The 15,104-nt window shown below is 46.8% G+C and overlaps 1 protein-coding gene across 2 annotated transcripts in view; it reads right to left on the minus strand.

Moving 5' to 3' along the window:
• Nucleotides 1-15,104, minus strand: part of Abcc4 (ATP binding cassette subfamily C member 4) — a 214,724-nt gene that overhangs the window by 29,880 nt on the left and 169,740 nt on the right. For both annotated transcript variants that reach the window (XM_027393942.2, XM_027393941.2), the window contains one exon: nucleotides 8,200-8,355. In XM_027393942.2, the coding sequence (XP_027249743.1) occupies nucleotides 8,200-8,355 (156 nt within the window). The remainder of the gene's footprint in view (nucleotides 1-8,199; nucleotides 8,356-15,104) is intronic.

The raw sequence follows: 15,104 nt of genomic DNA on the forward strand, positions 1-15,104 counted from the left end.
TTTCCTTCTGGAAGGTTCTAACAATATAACAGCCCAGACATGAGCTGAGAGAAGAGCCCAATGGGCTGTTTTCAGAGAACCTAAAGAACCATGAAAGGCACAGATATGGAAATTGAGAAGCTATGGCTCTTCTGTGGGTCCTAGAAGTGTGAGCCGCCACCTAGCCTTGAGGCAGGGACTTTAACATGTCAAAGACTGAGGAGGAGGCCTTTACTCCAAAGACTGATACTGTCACACGCCTCTTAATGTTTGACTGATGGGAGAAAAATATGGATGTAGGAGGCCAGTGGTGTTCCACCCCCACATAGGTACCTTCAGCAAAATCCCAAACTAAACACACTATCATTATATTTGATTTGTGCAAAGTTGATTGAGCTGCCACAAGAAATTTGAAAATGGCTACTGAATTGAGCTGAAGGAACACAAGAGGCTAATCTAAGGTTATGCTTACAGAATTTAAGAAAGTCTAAATAGCTATCTACATATGGTGGGAATTTCTTATCGGGAACAAATGTCATTCTACTGACCTCAGATTTAAAGCAGACAACACACACACACACACACACACACACACACACACACACACACACACACACATACAGACCCCTCCCCCCCAGACACAGACCCACACCCAGACACACACTCAGAGATCCCGGAACAGGTGACTTCTCTTGCCTGCTGATATGAGGGCTCACTTTCTGCTGGCTAGCGTCTTTCCTAACTGCCCACACTAGCCATACTTCCTCTCTCTGATGCTCTCCCGACCTGCCCACAAAGGCTCGACACCACGGCTGGTATGACACTCAGGGGCCCCAACGGAGCAGCTCTAAGACAAGTATGTGAGGAGCTACAGAGGTAAACATGGTCAGGAGTCAGCTCGCAGGCCTCTCTGTACTAAAGGCAGGTCATTCTCCTTGCCCAGGATTGCCGATGTTACCTCAACAGTTTGCCCCTGAGGTTCCTCTCAAACAGTAAAATCACATCCGATAGGTCAGGTCTAGACTTGGGCACAGATCTCCTGGACTCACGATGCCCTGTCCTGAGCACTAATATAGGGACTGACAGCCTTGTTCATGATGAAATAAATGTCCATAATTAGCCCAGGTAGAATGGTGGCTGGGTGGCTCTAGAGGACAGCCATGGCAATGCACAATTCCGACCCGACACCCCATCTCATGAGCAGGCCCCCCGCCTGTCTTATTCTCACCCTTCTCCCCTAGGAAACTCCTTCATATGGGTACATCTGAGGACAATGTGAGACCCCTCACAGCACAGGGGCGTCATCAAGCCACAGGTCATGAACACCTGCTTTATAGCATGTTCTAAATGTCAGCCTCAGCAGGAGGCTTGGGAGGCTTGGCTGATCACTGTTTACTAAAATGAGGGTCTCCCTTAAGTCTATACTGTCAGTTTAAAGGGAATATTGGGCAATCACTCTTGTTTATTTAGCAACCTGCAAAAAAATAATTAAGTAAATAGAACAATTTTCTTAGTTACGACAGGCTGGATACATATTTCAAAAGTAAAATTTCATCAAGACTTGTTGAACAGGGAAAATGATTTAATACAACAATAACTGGTTGGAGCTACATTTTCTTTAAGACTAGCAGGCAATTTGTTCACAATGGCTGTTTTACTATGCCAACATGTATTGTGCACGGGGTTCACTTCCTTTATCCACTTGCCAAATAAAAAGCCCTAATATTATCTTCAAAAGGTAATAAACGTGCTCACGGTAGACACACACTGAGGGAGGAGATAAGGGTCAAGTTAATTATCATTTCCGATAGAATTATTATTTAAAGCGCCCACCTCCGTGCAATGAAGTTCACAGACTAGTTTCATAAATAAGGGCTGTAAAAGACGTTTGCAGGCGGAAGATTTCACGTGGGGATCAATGGGAGGAACCGACAACCTAATTTATTAGTCTGGTGTATTTTCTCTGATGACACAGGTTTTAGTATGAGTTTCATTTTTACCTTCAGTTAGCCAGCATGGCGAAGTCAGGAAAAGAAAATGCAAGCTTTCAGTGCAGCAAGACAATCAGAAGACTGGCGTCAGGTTTGTTTCTTCACCAGTAAGTTTTATTCTGCGCCATATTCAGCAATCAACATTTGGCTGTTGCTACCACAGCTCATAGCGTGTCACCCCGAAGTGGCCCGTCTAAGGACAGCATCTGGGGTAGTAAGCTGATAGTCTTCAGTCCTGAAAACTAGAGACTTTTGAATGCACTGATTGCAAGCCAGGCCTCTGTTATGTTAGGGAGAAACTCAACCCTTTACACTTCACACACTTAAGCCAACCAGGGACCAAGACGAAAACTTAAAAAAGAACAGAAGTTCAGCACTCGCTCTAATCTTTTTTGGGGGCACAAACTAGGAAACTCCCTCTCCTACAACAGGAGCTAAACTGCTGTTTCGATGTGTCTTCCTGGCTCCCTTCTTCTTTTCCAGATCCTTACTGGGAAGCATCCTTCTCAGTCTCAACGGTGGAGTCATCTGAAGTCACTCAGTCTCAGGTTCTTCTTTTAATCCTGTAGCCTCTGAATGAACCGATGATTGTGCGTTTTCAGAAGAAAAGAACATTGTTCGCCCACAAAGGAAGAAGAATTTAAGTCCTGTAAAGTCGTCTTTAAATACAAAAAGGTCACCAGCTCCAGGGAACAGTGCAGTGGGATTTAATGAAGGCTTCGGTGTGCAGGGACAAAGGCAAAGTGCGTTAGGCTAGGGTCCAATTGTATTTCTTTACTAGTAACAGCAAACCTTCCCTCTTCACACACACACACACACACACACACACACACACACACACACGAAATCAGAAAGGGACCTTAAAGAGACACCTCTGGTTAACCTTTTAAACTCATTAAAAGCTCAGGGGAGTTTAAAAAACAAAAATAGAGTTGGCTGTTTAAAAAAAAAAGCACCCGGCTTTTTTGTTTTGGTACAAACAAAAGGAATCTATTAAAAACACAAAAAGAATCTGTTTGATCATGATAAAGATTATAGCTGTTAGCACACATCAACCCCTAGGTGCAATTGTAAATGGGAAATTTGCTGAGAATTGCTCTTTGGTTGAAAACATTTCCTTGGTGCCAAAAAGACAGGGCTCTGATTGTAAGGAATTTCCATCCAGGAAAAAATTGAAATCTGTGTTTACAGATGCTCTCTGAGAAGCTTTCCCCCGAAGCTGGGCTCATCTTGGGGGCTCTCTTCTGCAAAGTTCTGGGGGTACACAGGAAGTATAGGCGTCCGCCATTTGTTCTGCCCGATGAAGTCCCACAGGTGGCTTCCCAGGCTACCTTCTTTGCACCGTTTTTGGTTCATGACTCCTCAAAGGCCAAGTATTTGTTCCTTAAAGAGGCTTCAGAATCTGTCACTGCTCCTGGGAGCCCACTTGGTCCTTAACTCCTATTTCTGAATTGTGCCTGGGAGGCTCAAGAAGGAGGGGCCTTCACCATCAACCAGGGAGGCTCAAGAAAGAGGGGCTTCACCATCAGCCTGGGAGGCTCAAGAAAGAGGGGCTTCACCATCAACCAGGGAGGCTCAAGAAAGAGGGGCTTCACCATCAGCCTGGGAGGCTCAAGAAGGAGGGGCTTCACCATCAACCAAGGAAGGGACTTGGAGGAGAGCAGGAAGTTGCTGCTCCCCGGAAGATGCTGGCCCAGGCCCCATATGGACCTGCAAATCACTTCCCTTCTGCTTCATTTGCAACACAGTCAGCTGTGGGCCCTGCTCATTTAGGGACGTGGGACACCTGACAAGTCACTCTGATGACAGGCTTTCTCTGTCTCCACCGAGATCCTGTACATGCAAGGACCGGCTCTGTGGCCATGGATGAGCCTCACCTTGGCACTCCGTTAGTCCACGACACCCAGTGAATTCTGTTTTCTACAATGATTTTCTTTTTGTGCTGAGTGTCACTTGAATCTTTCTGGCAAACAATCTTCACAAACCAGTCTTTTCAGAGCTGTCTGGTGGTGCCAAGATCCTTGGGAGAAGATGCCTGCTGGCTTGACTTAACTTCTGACTTTATTTTCTTTGGCTATAGTTTTGGGAGCCCTTTCTAGGTAGGGTGGGTAGAAAGACAATGGCTAAAATATCTGACAAGACAATCAATTGGTTTTAAACATTCATCAAGAAAAAAAGGGAGAGCCGCCAGTGCAGAGTTCTGAGGCTTCTACCATGTAAGATAATGATGAGGTATAAAACTCCAGGCTCAGCTTCCATCCTTGCCCTTCTTGATTTTTAGGGCTGCTGTGACAAAGGTTCCCCTTCCCCAGGGTGTTAACAGGCAGCAGGCACACAGGCCGGGCAGCGGGCACGGCACTTTCAAAGGGACAGGCATGACCAGTGGTTCATGAAATCAGTTCTGTGGCTGGTGATCATCATTTTGTCTTTTATATGAACTAGACGAGAATAAATAGAATAGAAAATACCGTGGTGCACAGGGGAGTAATAGTGCATTATGAGACGTTTGTTTCTGGGCATGTGGGTGTGTGTGGGCACTCACGTGACCCACGAGGCATCAGGAGACAGTTTGGAGCTCATCCCACTGGCTGACCACAGAACAAGGTTAAAGCAGGCAGAAAGGTGCAGAGCATCAGGACATGGGAGTATCTCACCCCTGGCTCCGCAGCTTCTGTGCCCTCATTTCCATATGTGACTCGTGAGGGTGACAACAGCATTTTTGGGAGGGCTGAGGGGTCAGGAAAACGGTAAACATGAGGGACCCATGTCTCCTTATGTAGCCTGTCCTGGCTGCAGCAGACATTTAGAGCAGCCAACGGAGTAGTACTGAGGGCTGGAGAGCTGTGAAGAATGTGGGTGGGTGGGGCCGGGCAGAGAACAGACACAGAGGGGCTCCCACGGCTGGCTGGCGTTAAAGCGCACAGGGCAGGCGTTGGGGAAAGCTTTGTTCTTGTGAGGAAAACATTCGCTTTGTCAGGTTTCTACCACAAACTCCAACTCTGTGTGCATGCACAAAGTTCTGTAGGTCTCTGAGTAATGTCTGGAGGTTTGGGAATTTGATGATTTTTTTTTTCCTGTCCTACTAACTCTAATTTACATAAATCACTTGATTTAAAGAAAATCACCAGGGATTACACAGCATCCTGAACTGAAATTAATGAGCCAAGTCTTTCTAGAATGTGCGATATACCTAAAGGCCAGTATTATTATAGTCCTTAATGATATAGTCCTTTACTGAGCGTTTTTAGGAACCATGAATCAGATCACCTGTTTCCTGTGTAGTTGATCCTCCATGAAGAAGCCGTGAGGTAACTACTAGACCTGCCTTAAGCCTCCAGAGCTAGGTAAGGTGACTTCACCAAGGCCACACATCTGTGGCAGTCAGAGAGGGATGAAAATACAGGACGTGTTGACTTCAAGCTCACACCCTGAAACAGGCTATTCTGAGCCTTTTATACGCTGCACGGTGTCTCTAAATCATTTCTTATATCAACCAACTCACATCTGGGAGACAGGCATAGAAGGGTTTTGTGCTCACAATGCTTGGTGATCAGAGTCTACAAGGACACAAAGCTTAGTGAGCACTGTTTTGTGAACGTGTCCTGGGGAGCAGAGCCACAGAGCTTCCGCACAAAAGGAGGGTGGGAACTCATGGAACAGACCCAAACCTGGTGATGTCAAGGTGTATTCAGTCTTTGCTCAGATGTGCTTCCAAAACATTCCTGGCAGAGCCAAGAATCATCTAACGCTGCTTCTTTATTTAGAGCTCTTTTATGTACACAAGCATGGAACCACTTCTTATTAAGGAGCACCAGAAGTAGCACGGGGCACGTCTCTAGATCCTTTCATCCAAGCGTGTGAGAGGACTTAGGGACATGCCTGGGATCAGGTGAAGACATCTTCACAGACAGCACCTGGGATTTGAACTCCTACTTCAACTGCAGCCACATTTCTAGCACTCAGAGGGGAGGGGCCATGGGATGGGAGACTGTTTCTATTTTTCTTTTCTTAAAAGGGTTGTCGTTTGATCTTTCGAAAGAACTTGTCAGAATATATACACAACATGAAACCTATCCCTTAATCATTTAGCTATTATTATCATTATATTTACTGGTGTGAGGGCACGCATACACGCCTGTGCCAGGGTGAACTTGTGGAACTTTGGCCCTCAGGCTCAGCCGCAAGTGTCTTCGGTCACCGAGTTGTCTCACGGGCCCCTCCCCTCCTTATCACTTCAAAGCTCATAGGTCAATCTTACACTCTTTTGTAGTGGTCACCACCAATCACAGGGCTTTATTTTTCTCAAAAGCTTAATCCCTACATCCATCAGACAAAGCCACTTCCTGTTCCTGCCGGACACCTCTCTACTCTGTGTCTCCATGAATCTGACCACTCCTCGTAGGAGCAGACCATTGGCTGTTACTCTGTGACTGACTGGTTTGCGATTCCATAATGCTTTTAGAGCTTGCCCATGTTGTAGCATGCATCTGAATTTCCTCCCTTCTTGATGCTGACTAACTTCCCACTGTTTGCATAAACTATTCTGTCTTTAGCTATTCATCTGTTGATGGACACTTGGGTGGCTTCCACCTCCTGGTTACTGTGAATACCACTGCTATAAACACAAAGGAGTGAATATCTCTGCCACGCCCTGCTTTTGATCATTTTATATATACATATGTGTGCGTGCGCGCATGCATGCATGCAAACACACACACACACACACACACACACACACACACACACACACACACACACGGAATTGTTGGATAATGTGGCAGTCCTATTATCAGTCTTGAGAGTGAGTTCTACAGTGGCTGCATCATTTTACATTTCCACCAGCAAAACTCAGAGTTCTACTTTCTCCACATCCTCATCACAGCAAGGTTGTAGTTCTGTTATTTCATGGGTCAGGGTAGGAAGTGATAACTGCAGGACGCCACAGGCTCGGGGCCCACATTTCCCTTCTCTCAGGGTGTTAAGTTCCTGTCCTTTATAATAAGCATTTAATGGCCCACCATGGGCTCACGCTCAGAGAGCAGGGCTACTTGGCCTTTCTCACATTAGGCATGAGTGTTCACGCGTGTGGGTTCCTCGGCTCCCCTTGATGGCCAGGTGATTACAGAGTGTGAAAACATGCCAAACAGAAACCCCAACCGGCAAGCCTGGAGCTGAGTGCACGCACTCGTCAAAGCTGAGGGCACGATGAAGGCATCGGCTCCACAGCTGCAGGCTGCAGGCCTGTAGGGTCAGGGCCTGTGCTGCCTGTGGCTGTCTACCTAGAACATAGTAATTACTCAATAAAGACTTGCTGAATTATGCTGGGTAGAACTAAAAGCAACTCAACAAGAAGCTCAACTAAACTAAAAGCTTCTAGAGTGTGCATAATCCAGTCTCTAGACACTGCCTAAGAGACTTCTGCTGTGAAATAGCAAAACAGAACACATGGTCATCCCAGGGAGACACGGCTACTGAAATCTCCACCACCATGGTGCCCAGGTGTTGGGCGGATGTGAGGCTCAGCCTGCACTGAGGCAGTTAGCCTTCAGCACAGTTCTCAGAGGTGACGCCACAGCCACCCTGGCAGGAGTACACAGAGAGGCAAACCTTTCCAAGTCTCCCCCAGGACTCTGCTCCCTCCCCTGTTAAAGTCACTTAGAAAATGTCGAGATTCTCAGTATGTGTACACAGGGTTTATAGTCTCTGTAACCCTCACAGCCTGTGTCCGCTCAAGGAAGACCTTACATGGAGATGCTCGCCCGAAAATGGGAAACGGCAGACTCACTGCCTACAGCAAAAGTCCCTCGTTATGCTTACAATATCTTGACCTCTAAATATTATGTAATTATCAATGAATAAAAGTGTAACCCCTGAGGACGCTGATTCTAGGATGAATCCAGGTAAATAGCACTGAGTCTTCCCCTAGTCTGTCTGTCTGTCTGTCTGTCTGTCTGTCTGTCTGTCTGTCTGTGTCTCTCTGTCTCTGTCTCTGTCTCTCTCTCCCTCTCTCTCTCTCTCTCTCTCTCTCTCTCTCTCTCTCACACACACACACACACACAAGGTATTTATGGAAATAACTGTTGAAAATATCTGCTCAGTTATACCCCATTGGCTATTGGTTAGAGGATCAATCCTTTCATCCAATTAAAAAACTAGCAATAAAATTAAAACAATTAAACTTCAGCACCCCAGTAAAAGAAACTGCGTGTGGACATTCGAACTCGAATACCTGAGGTATGATTGACATTTTCTTCCTTAAATCATGAAGTCCAATTTCAGTTGTCAAGATCTTGTCAATCCAGATTTTCCCTTCCGGCTCTGACAATCTGAAGAGGGCTGAGATGAGGGAGCTTTTCCCAGCTCCTGTTCGCCCCACAATCCCAACCTGTAAAGACATGCAGAGGAGGGATTAAATTAAGCACAGGTAGCCAACCTAGGTGGGCAAGGTCGTTTTCCAAGGGGAGTTGTGAAACTTCCTACTGTGTGTTGCCTGAAAGTCCCTCGGCCTCAGCTCTGCTAACCTGTAAGGCCGGGCATTTCTTTATGATGGGTGCTGACTTGAACCCTGAGGTGTCCTTTCTAGATCTCCATAGCAACACCAAACTGTGGCAACCAGAAATGTCAAGTCTTGGCAAACGTGCCCCTGGGTAAGACCCACTGGGTACAGAAGAGTCAGGACTGTTAGGGATTAATCAGTAGCGTCATTGGTCCGTGATGAGAAGGGGGTTTTTCCTGAACATCATGTCCAATGTCTGGGCACCCAGATAATTCCGTAACGGCTCCTTCCAGAAGTGTTATACCCAAAGAAGTATCATTCCCACCAGCATCCTATCGTTTACAATGAGTTCCTCTTTGCTAGGGAAATTAACTCCAGAGGAAACACTTTCAAATTTGCAAAGCAGGCTTCCACATCTTAAAAGACAGCAGCAACCAGGAGCCCAAACACCCATAATGCGATCAACAACGTCGGCACCACAAATAGTGTTGGCTATTTACGCAGGGCCTTTCATCCGAGCAGTTCAAAAGGCACTTTACAAACCAATTAATACTTAGAACTGCCCCTTGGGAAAGATTTGGTGAAGAATCACTCCTCTATTAAGTCAGAGCAGAGAGAAATGAAATGTTCTGACAATCAGATCAAAGAGTCAGTGTAAGGACAGTGAATGCTGGTCAGAAGAAAAACTCTGTCAAAACTGGCTTTGAGGGGCGTATGTCTGACACCATGAGCAGAAAACCAGTCTTGTCTCCTCCAGGGAGCTTGCTCAACTTGTGAGAGCGTCCAAAGAGATGACATCTTCAAAAATCCAGAGCCAATGAACGGCAGAGATATGATATCATGTATAAATTAATTCAGTAAATTAGAAACATAAAATCAAACCTCACCATCTAAACAGGGAGGAACCAAACTCAACCACCCATTGGTTACATGCTGGGGATTTACATGTTTTATCATTAGAATTCTTTCAAAAACAATCAGCAAGAGGCCATCAAAGAATGACAGAGGTAACTGTAAGTTTCTGAAATCTCTGCAGCGGTTATCCACCAGGTGGGCAGCACTAACTGACACCTTGCAGAGGGCTGGGTTTTGTACACAGCTGTATCTCTGCATACACACGTATATTTCACTCAACTCTGGATAGTCCATTTACAAACTGCCACATCAGAAGACAGGCAAATCATGTTTGACGCGTGGAAACCTGATGCACTGGTGAAAACCTAAGCCACTTTAGTCTCCGAGGGAATAGTTGGATGTGCCCACCAGAGACGGGGATGCTGAGAGCCGCCTGAAGACAGAATATCCAGTGCTCCACTTAACACGGCTGAGGCTTTGCACTTCCCCTCAACGTCCCAGTTTCTTCCCCATCAAGAGACTGGGCTCTCTTCACCCATCCCATCTCACCTCCAGCTCCTCCCAGGCAGCCTGGCATCAAGCTCCACAGATCCTCTGTTTCCGAACCTGATCTCTCTTTTTAATTCCCACCACCAACTACTGAACGCAAGGCCACATTACAAACACACAAAATCAACTTGTCCGAATTAAAAACCAGTGCAATCACTCTGGAAAATTAATAGACACTGACCCTAGTTCCGTACTCTGACGGAACCACACTTCACGAGTGGATGCATGTGTGTACACATGCATTCACGTGATGTGTGTGCTGCGAAGACATGCACTCATTTAAACGATGCTTGTTTCATCTAAACATGTAAGGCACATGTAATGTACTGCACGTGATTATTTAATAAATTTCTTACTTGTGCATGTTTTAGCTGTTGACAAAATATTCCGCTGTTATAAACAACATCATGTCAAATATCCTCCAGGCTACACCCTTGCAAACAACCTTAATTATTTCCCCAAAATAAAAGCTGCGGCATGGAACTACTGAGCAACACGTATAAGCACTTAAGCACTTCAGAAGAAGATGCTGAGTCCTGCCTCCAGAAGCAGGACCTTGGTCTCCACTGGCACCTACCGCCTGGTGCATCCCCCCTCAATGTTACAGCTTTGTTCTAGTCAGCATCAGGTTGATTCCCAAAAGGAGACCCACATTCTCAGCAGGAGCAGATGACCATTGTTGGGGTACCACCTCCTGCCTTTGCTAGGCTCTCCGGGTACACCCCTCTCAGATACCACCCCAGGAAACCTCCCTATGACACTCCTGACCAACTTGTCCACCCTTAGATCCACAGGCTCTTCCGCAGGGCTCCTGCTCAAGAATCTGTGTGCAACACACTGGGTAGGACCCACCTAGCAGGTAGGGATGAGTGCGTTCCCTCCTAGCCAGGGGCCTTTCACGAGCATCCCTATCTGCTGATATCACGTGTTTTTCAGATGCCTAATGCCACCAAAACACTCCAGCTGCCCCCCATGTGGCCATCTCTACTCCTAACAGATTCCCTAACGCTTTTCCTTTACGGACCCACAAACTCTGTGACCCACTGTCTTCAAGTGGCTCCAGGACCATTGGTTCAGAACGACACTGGGTTCTCCTGTGTGCAGTTGCATTTTCTGCATGTTCGGAGAAAAAGATGAATTCCACAGAGAGTTAAGTTCGTCCCAGCTTGAGAGATTTCTGAAACTAGTGCCGAGATGCCCATGTGCCCAACACGCAGGTCAGAGAGGACAGACCTGGCAGGTAAGACTCATGACCATGACCAGGACAGTAAAGGAGACGGGGCACACTACCCCTTGATAATGACAGCCAAATCTCATCACATATGTACGGTGTTGGTCTCTGTGTTAAGGGTATTGCAAAGGTGGGGAGGTCCTATGACTCTTGGTCTTGCAAAGTGGAAACTGAAGGTTGTTAAGAACCTGTGACTGTATTGGGTATCCTCGAGCCTGTGGGGCCAGAGCCTGGATCCATCTGTGTCTGACCCATTGTGTGCAGAGCTCCCTAGGGTTAGGAGGTGGGATGAGATTAGGGTACTACCTAAGCACAGGCTGACAGAGAAGCCTGTACACAGCATGTGTGTGTTAGGGGTTGGGGTGTGCTAGCATGTGCACAGCATGTGTGTGTTAGGGGCTGGAGTGTGCTAGCATGTTCACAGCATGTGTGTGTTAGAGGCTGGAGTGTGCTAGCATGTACACAGCATGTGTGTGGTCAGAGCAGACCTTGCAAGAGGCCGTTTATCTCACCGGCCCTCAGATAACTCTTTTGTGCCAGGAGGTGATGCAAAGAACTCCAATCTGGCAGCTCTGGTATGTAATGGAGACTGCTGCTAAGGGATGGCTGGATTGCAGGTGAAAACAAATGCAAATCCATGCGTGAACATGTGATCAGGAATAGTCAAAGTATCACCTCATGGTGACAGAGTTTAAAAGTAAAGAAACACTCCAGGCGCATGCCTTTAGCCTTCCCTGTACTTGGGAGGCTGAGGCAGGTGGATCTCTGTGAGTTCAAGGTCAGACTGGTCTACAGAGTGAGTTCCAGGACAACCAGGGCCACACAGAGAAACCCTGTCTCGATAAAACAGAATCAAAAACAGAAGTAAACACACACACACACACACACACACACACACACACACACACACACACACACACACACACGGCCTAGGACCCTACTCAAGACTCTCATGTGCTGTCCTAGGAGAGGGTGAGGTAACCCATGGCATCACTTGGGTGTAAAAGAAAGTTTCACAGAAATCAAGGAAAATCACTCATGAGATAGAATGCTTGGCTGGAGGGCTCACTGAAACGCTAGGTCTGGACCAGAGTGTCTGCAATCCTACCAAGTTCCCGGTGTGATGCTTCAAGCTCCGCTGGGCATAAGGCAGGGGCTGGGGAAGTGGGAGCCTGCCCAGCAAAGAGACGAAGGCTCTCTGAGGAAACATTATGTAAAAGGGGAAAAAAGGTAGGAAGCTAATTCTTTTGCACATTGTAGCAAGCTCTAGCACACATATGTAAAAATGTATTATATCTGTAAAAATGTATTATATCTGTAAAATGCAATAGCTTTGAGAAAAAAAAAGATAACACACCCAAATCTATCTACTTTTAGAACGGGAAAATGCTTTCAAATGGCCCAGTACTCTCTCGGATGATCAAATCAACCACAAAATCACCTAAATGAAAAATGCAGCCAGTGTTTAGACACTAACCCAGAGACCCAGGGTACTACTGATCTCATTTCTGTTCTTTTCCAGAAATGAGGAACCTGGTTAGCAGCGATTACAGTTTGTTCTTTACTGTATCTTCTGGGGATCTCAGAGGAAGCCACTGGAAGGGAACAAAGCTCCGTTTCTGCTGTGTTGGCACATTCCTATGTCTGAGCCTGGATCCAGCAGGGAAGAGGTGGCCGCAAATTCGGGTCTTGGAATAATAGATGGAAGGAGGGGACCCTTATGATGCAGCTGCCTGGAGCAGGCGACTCTAAATGCACATTAGCTAAAACAATAGCCACCCGGGGTGGGGTAGGCAAGACACAAGTCACAAGTCAAGTCATTACAGATACAATGCCTTCGAACTCAATTTCCTTTCCAACCGTTTAGCATCTCAGGTAATCCTACTATTTAGGATCTCAGAATGCAAGTCTGGGGCTACACACTGTCTTCTAACTTGTTCAACAGAGTTCCTTATATAACTCATCTTTTGTGGCTCCCAGGGAAATTGGAAGACATGTGCAATTTAAGAGAATTGCACTTGCGATGTCAGATCTGATAAGTGTGCTGTCTGCAAGCAAGCAAACACCCTACAGAGCTGTCAGGACACCTTCGGAGAGGCTTGGCTTTCATCAAAGCTGCAGCTCATGTTTTACCCACACAGTCAGCCACCCCATCTTCAGACCTACAAGGAAGCCGTGGAAATAATTAGGATCGGGCTTTTGCCAAGTGGCTGACTAAAGCTGCTCGTTGTATACCCTTTGGGCACCAAGTTGTACATTTATTCTTTCATGTCACAAGGGTATCACTCATTAAATCACAGCTGTGATTAGGTCATTAAATGGGTTGGTGGTATGGAGAGTTTAAAAGGAGCAGCTTGCAAAGTATTTAACACTCCAGGGGCCGGGTTATGGCACAGTGGCAGAACACTCGCCTATCACATGTAAATCCCTGGATTCCATCCACAGAAGCATAAAAATAAAGGCAGTGGGGAGGGGGAATTTCCCACGCCCATTTAGGAAAGGGGCTGTTGACAGCGTTGTCCTACAGAGTGGTTTGCTGTAGGCTTCTTCCTGCCTGCACTTTGATTCTCAATCACTCAGTATCTAGCATGTGCCCCACCCCCACCCAGAATGCCATTTACTAGGGACCAAGGAAGAGTATGGACTGTTCCCTAGACCCTGAGACATAGATCCAGAACTGAAAACCAAGCCATAACACACACACACACACACACACACACACACACACACACACACGCGCGCGCACGCACACGCACACGCACACGCACACAGGCACACACACACAAACACATGCATGCATGCAGGCACACACAAAAAGACAAACCTATGGCAAAATACACAGGTGTATTTGTCTTAGTTACTTTTCCAAAAATGCCCTGACAGAAAGAGAGAGAAAGCGTCTGTTTTGGCAGTTAAGGTCCCAGTCGACCATGAGCTGGCCACACTGCCTCCACAGTCACGAAACAGAGTGATGACTGCTTATCAAGCACCGTTTCTCCTTCCTACACAGTCCGTGATCCCAGCTCAGGGAATGTCACCACCCACAGTGAACCAGTCTCCTTACCCAAATACAATAAGTAAGACCTCCCTCCCCCCACCCAGGCATGCCTAGAGGCCTGTCTCCCAGGTGACTATAAATCTCATCACATCAACACCTAGATTAATTATCACTCTTAACTATTTTATACACTTTCAAAATTGAGGGAAAATAACGTAAAATTCTCCATCACAACTATTTTAAGCACCCAGTCAGTGGCGTTAACTATATTTACACTGGTGGGCAACCTCCGTTGTTATCCACATCCAGGGCTGTTTTCAGTGTGCAAGACAAGAACCCCTGTACCCATCACAGCCCTGCTCACTCCCTGCTGCCCTCTGTCTCAGGATCTGGAAACCACCACCATCCCTCGGGTTTCTATGAGTGGGACAAGTCTGGGTGGTGTAGTGGGTTCATACAGTATTGTGCTTCTGTGGCTTCTTTGCTCAGTGTAATGCCCTAGGGTATGTCCATGTCACAGAAAGCATTGGCATCCCCCCTTCCTCTTTAAGCCTGCAGCATGCAATCCACCACATTTCGCCTATCCATTCAATGGACACGTAGGTTGCTCCCAGCTTTTGGTCACTGTGAATGATTCTGAAATGCTCACGGAGGCAGAGACCGTTTGTATCAATGAAAGGGTTCTAAGTCACCCTCAGAAGAACTCAGTGGGAGAGTTATAGACTCATGAGGCTACAGACTTCAGCCATGGGGAGGCTCTGACACAGGAGAGCATTGGAAGGCATAGCGGCTGCACACAGTGTAATGTTGGTCCTGAGGGAGAAGGGACAGACTCTGCGGGCCCACAGGACCACAGGAGCTGCTAACGCTTATACGTTCCCATGCTGTGAGAGCTTGAGCAAGCTCCATGACGCTTGACCTGGCCCACCTGCCAAGGGGAAGTGAGGCAGGCACTTGGTAGGATCCTGAAATTATCTTTCATCTGCAAGGGTGGGAGAAAGCGCC

The sequence above is a fragment of the Cricetulus griseus genome, assembly GCF_003668045.3.
Source record: "Cricetulus griseus strain 17A/GY chromosome 1 unlocalized genomic scaffold, alternate assembly CriGri-PICRH-1.0 chr1_1, whole genome shotgun sequence".
NCBI classification, from domain to species: Eukaryota; Metazoa; Chordata; class Mammalia; order Rodentia; family Cricetidae; genus Cricetulus; species Cricetulus griseus.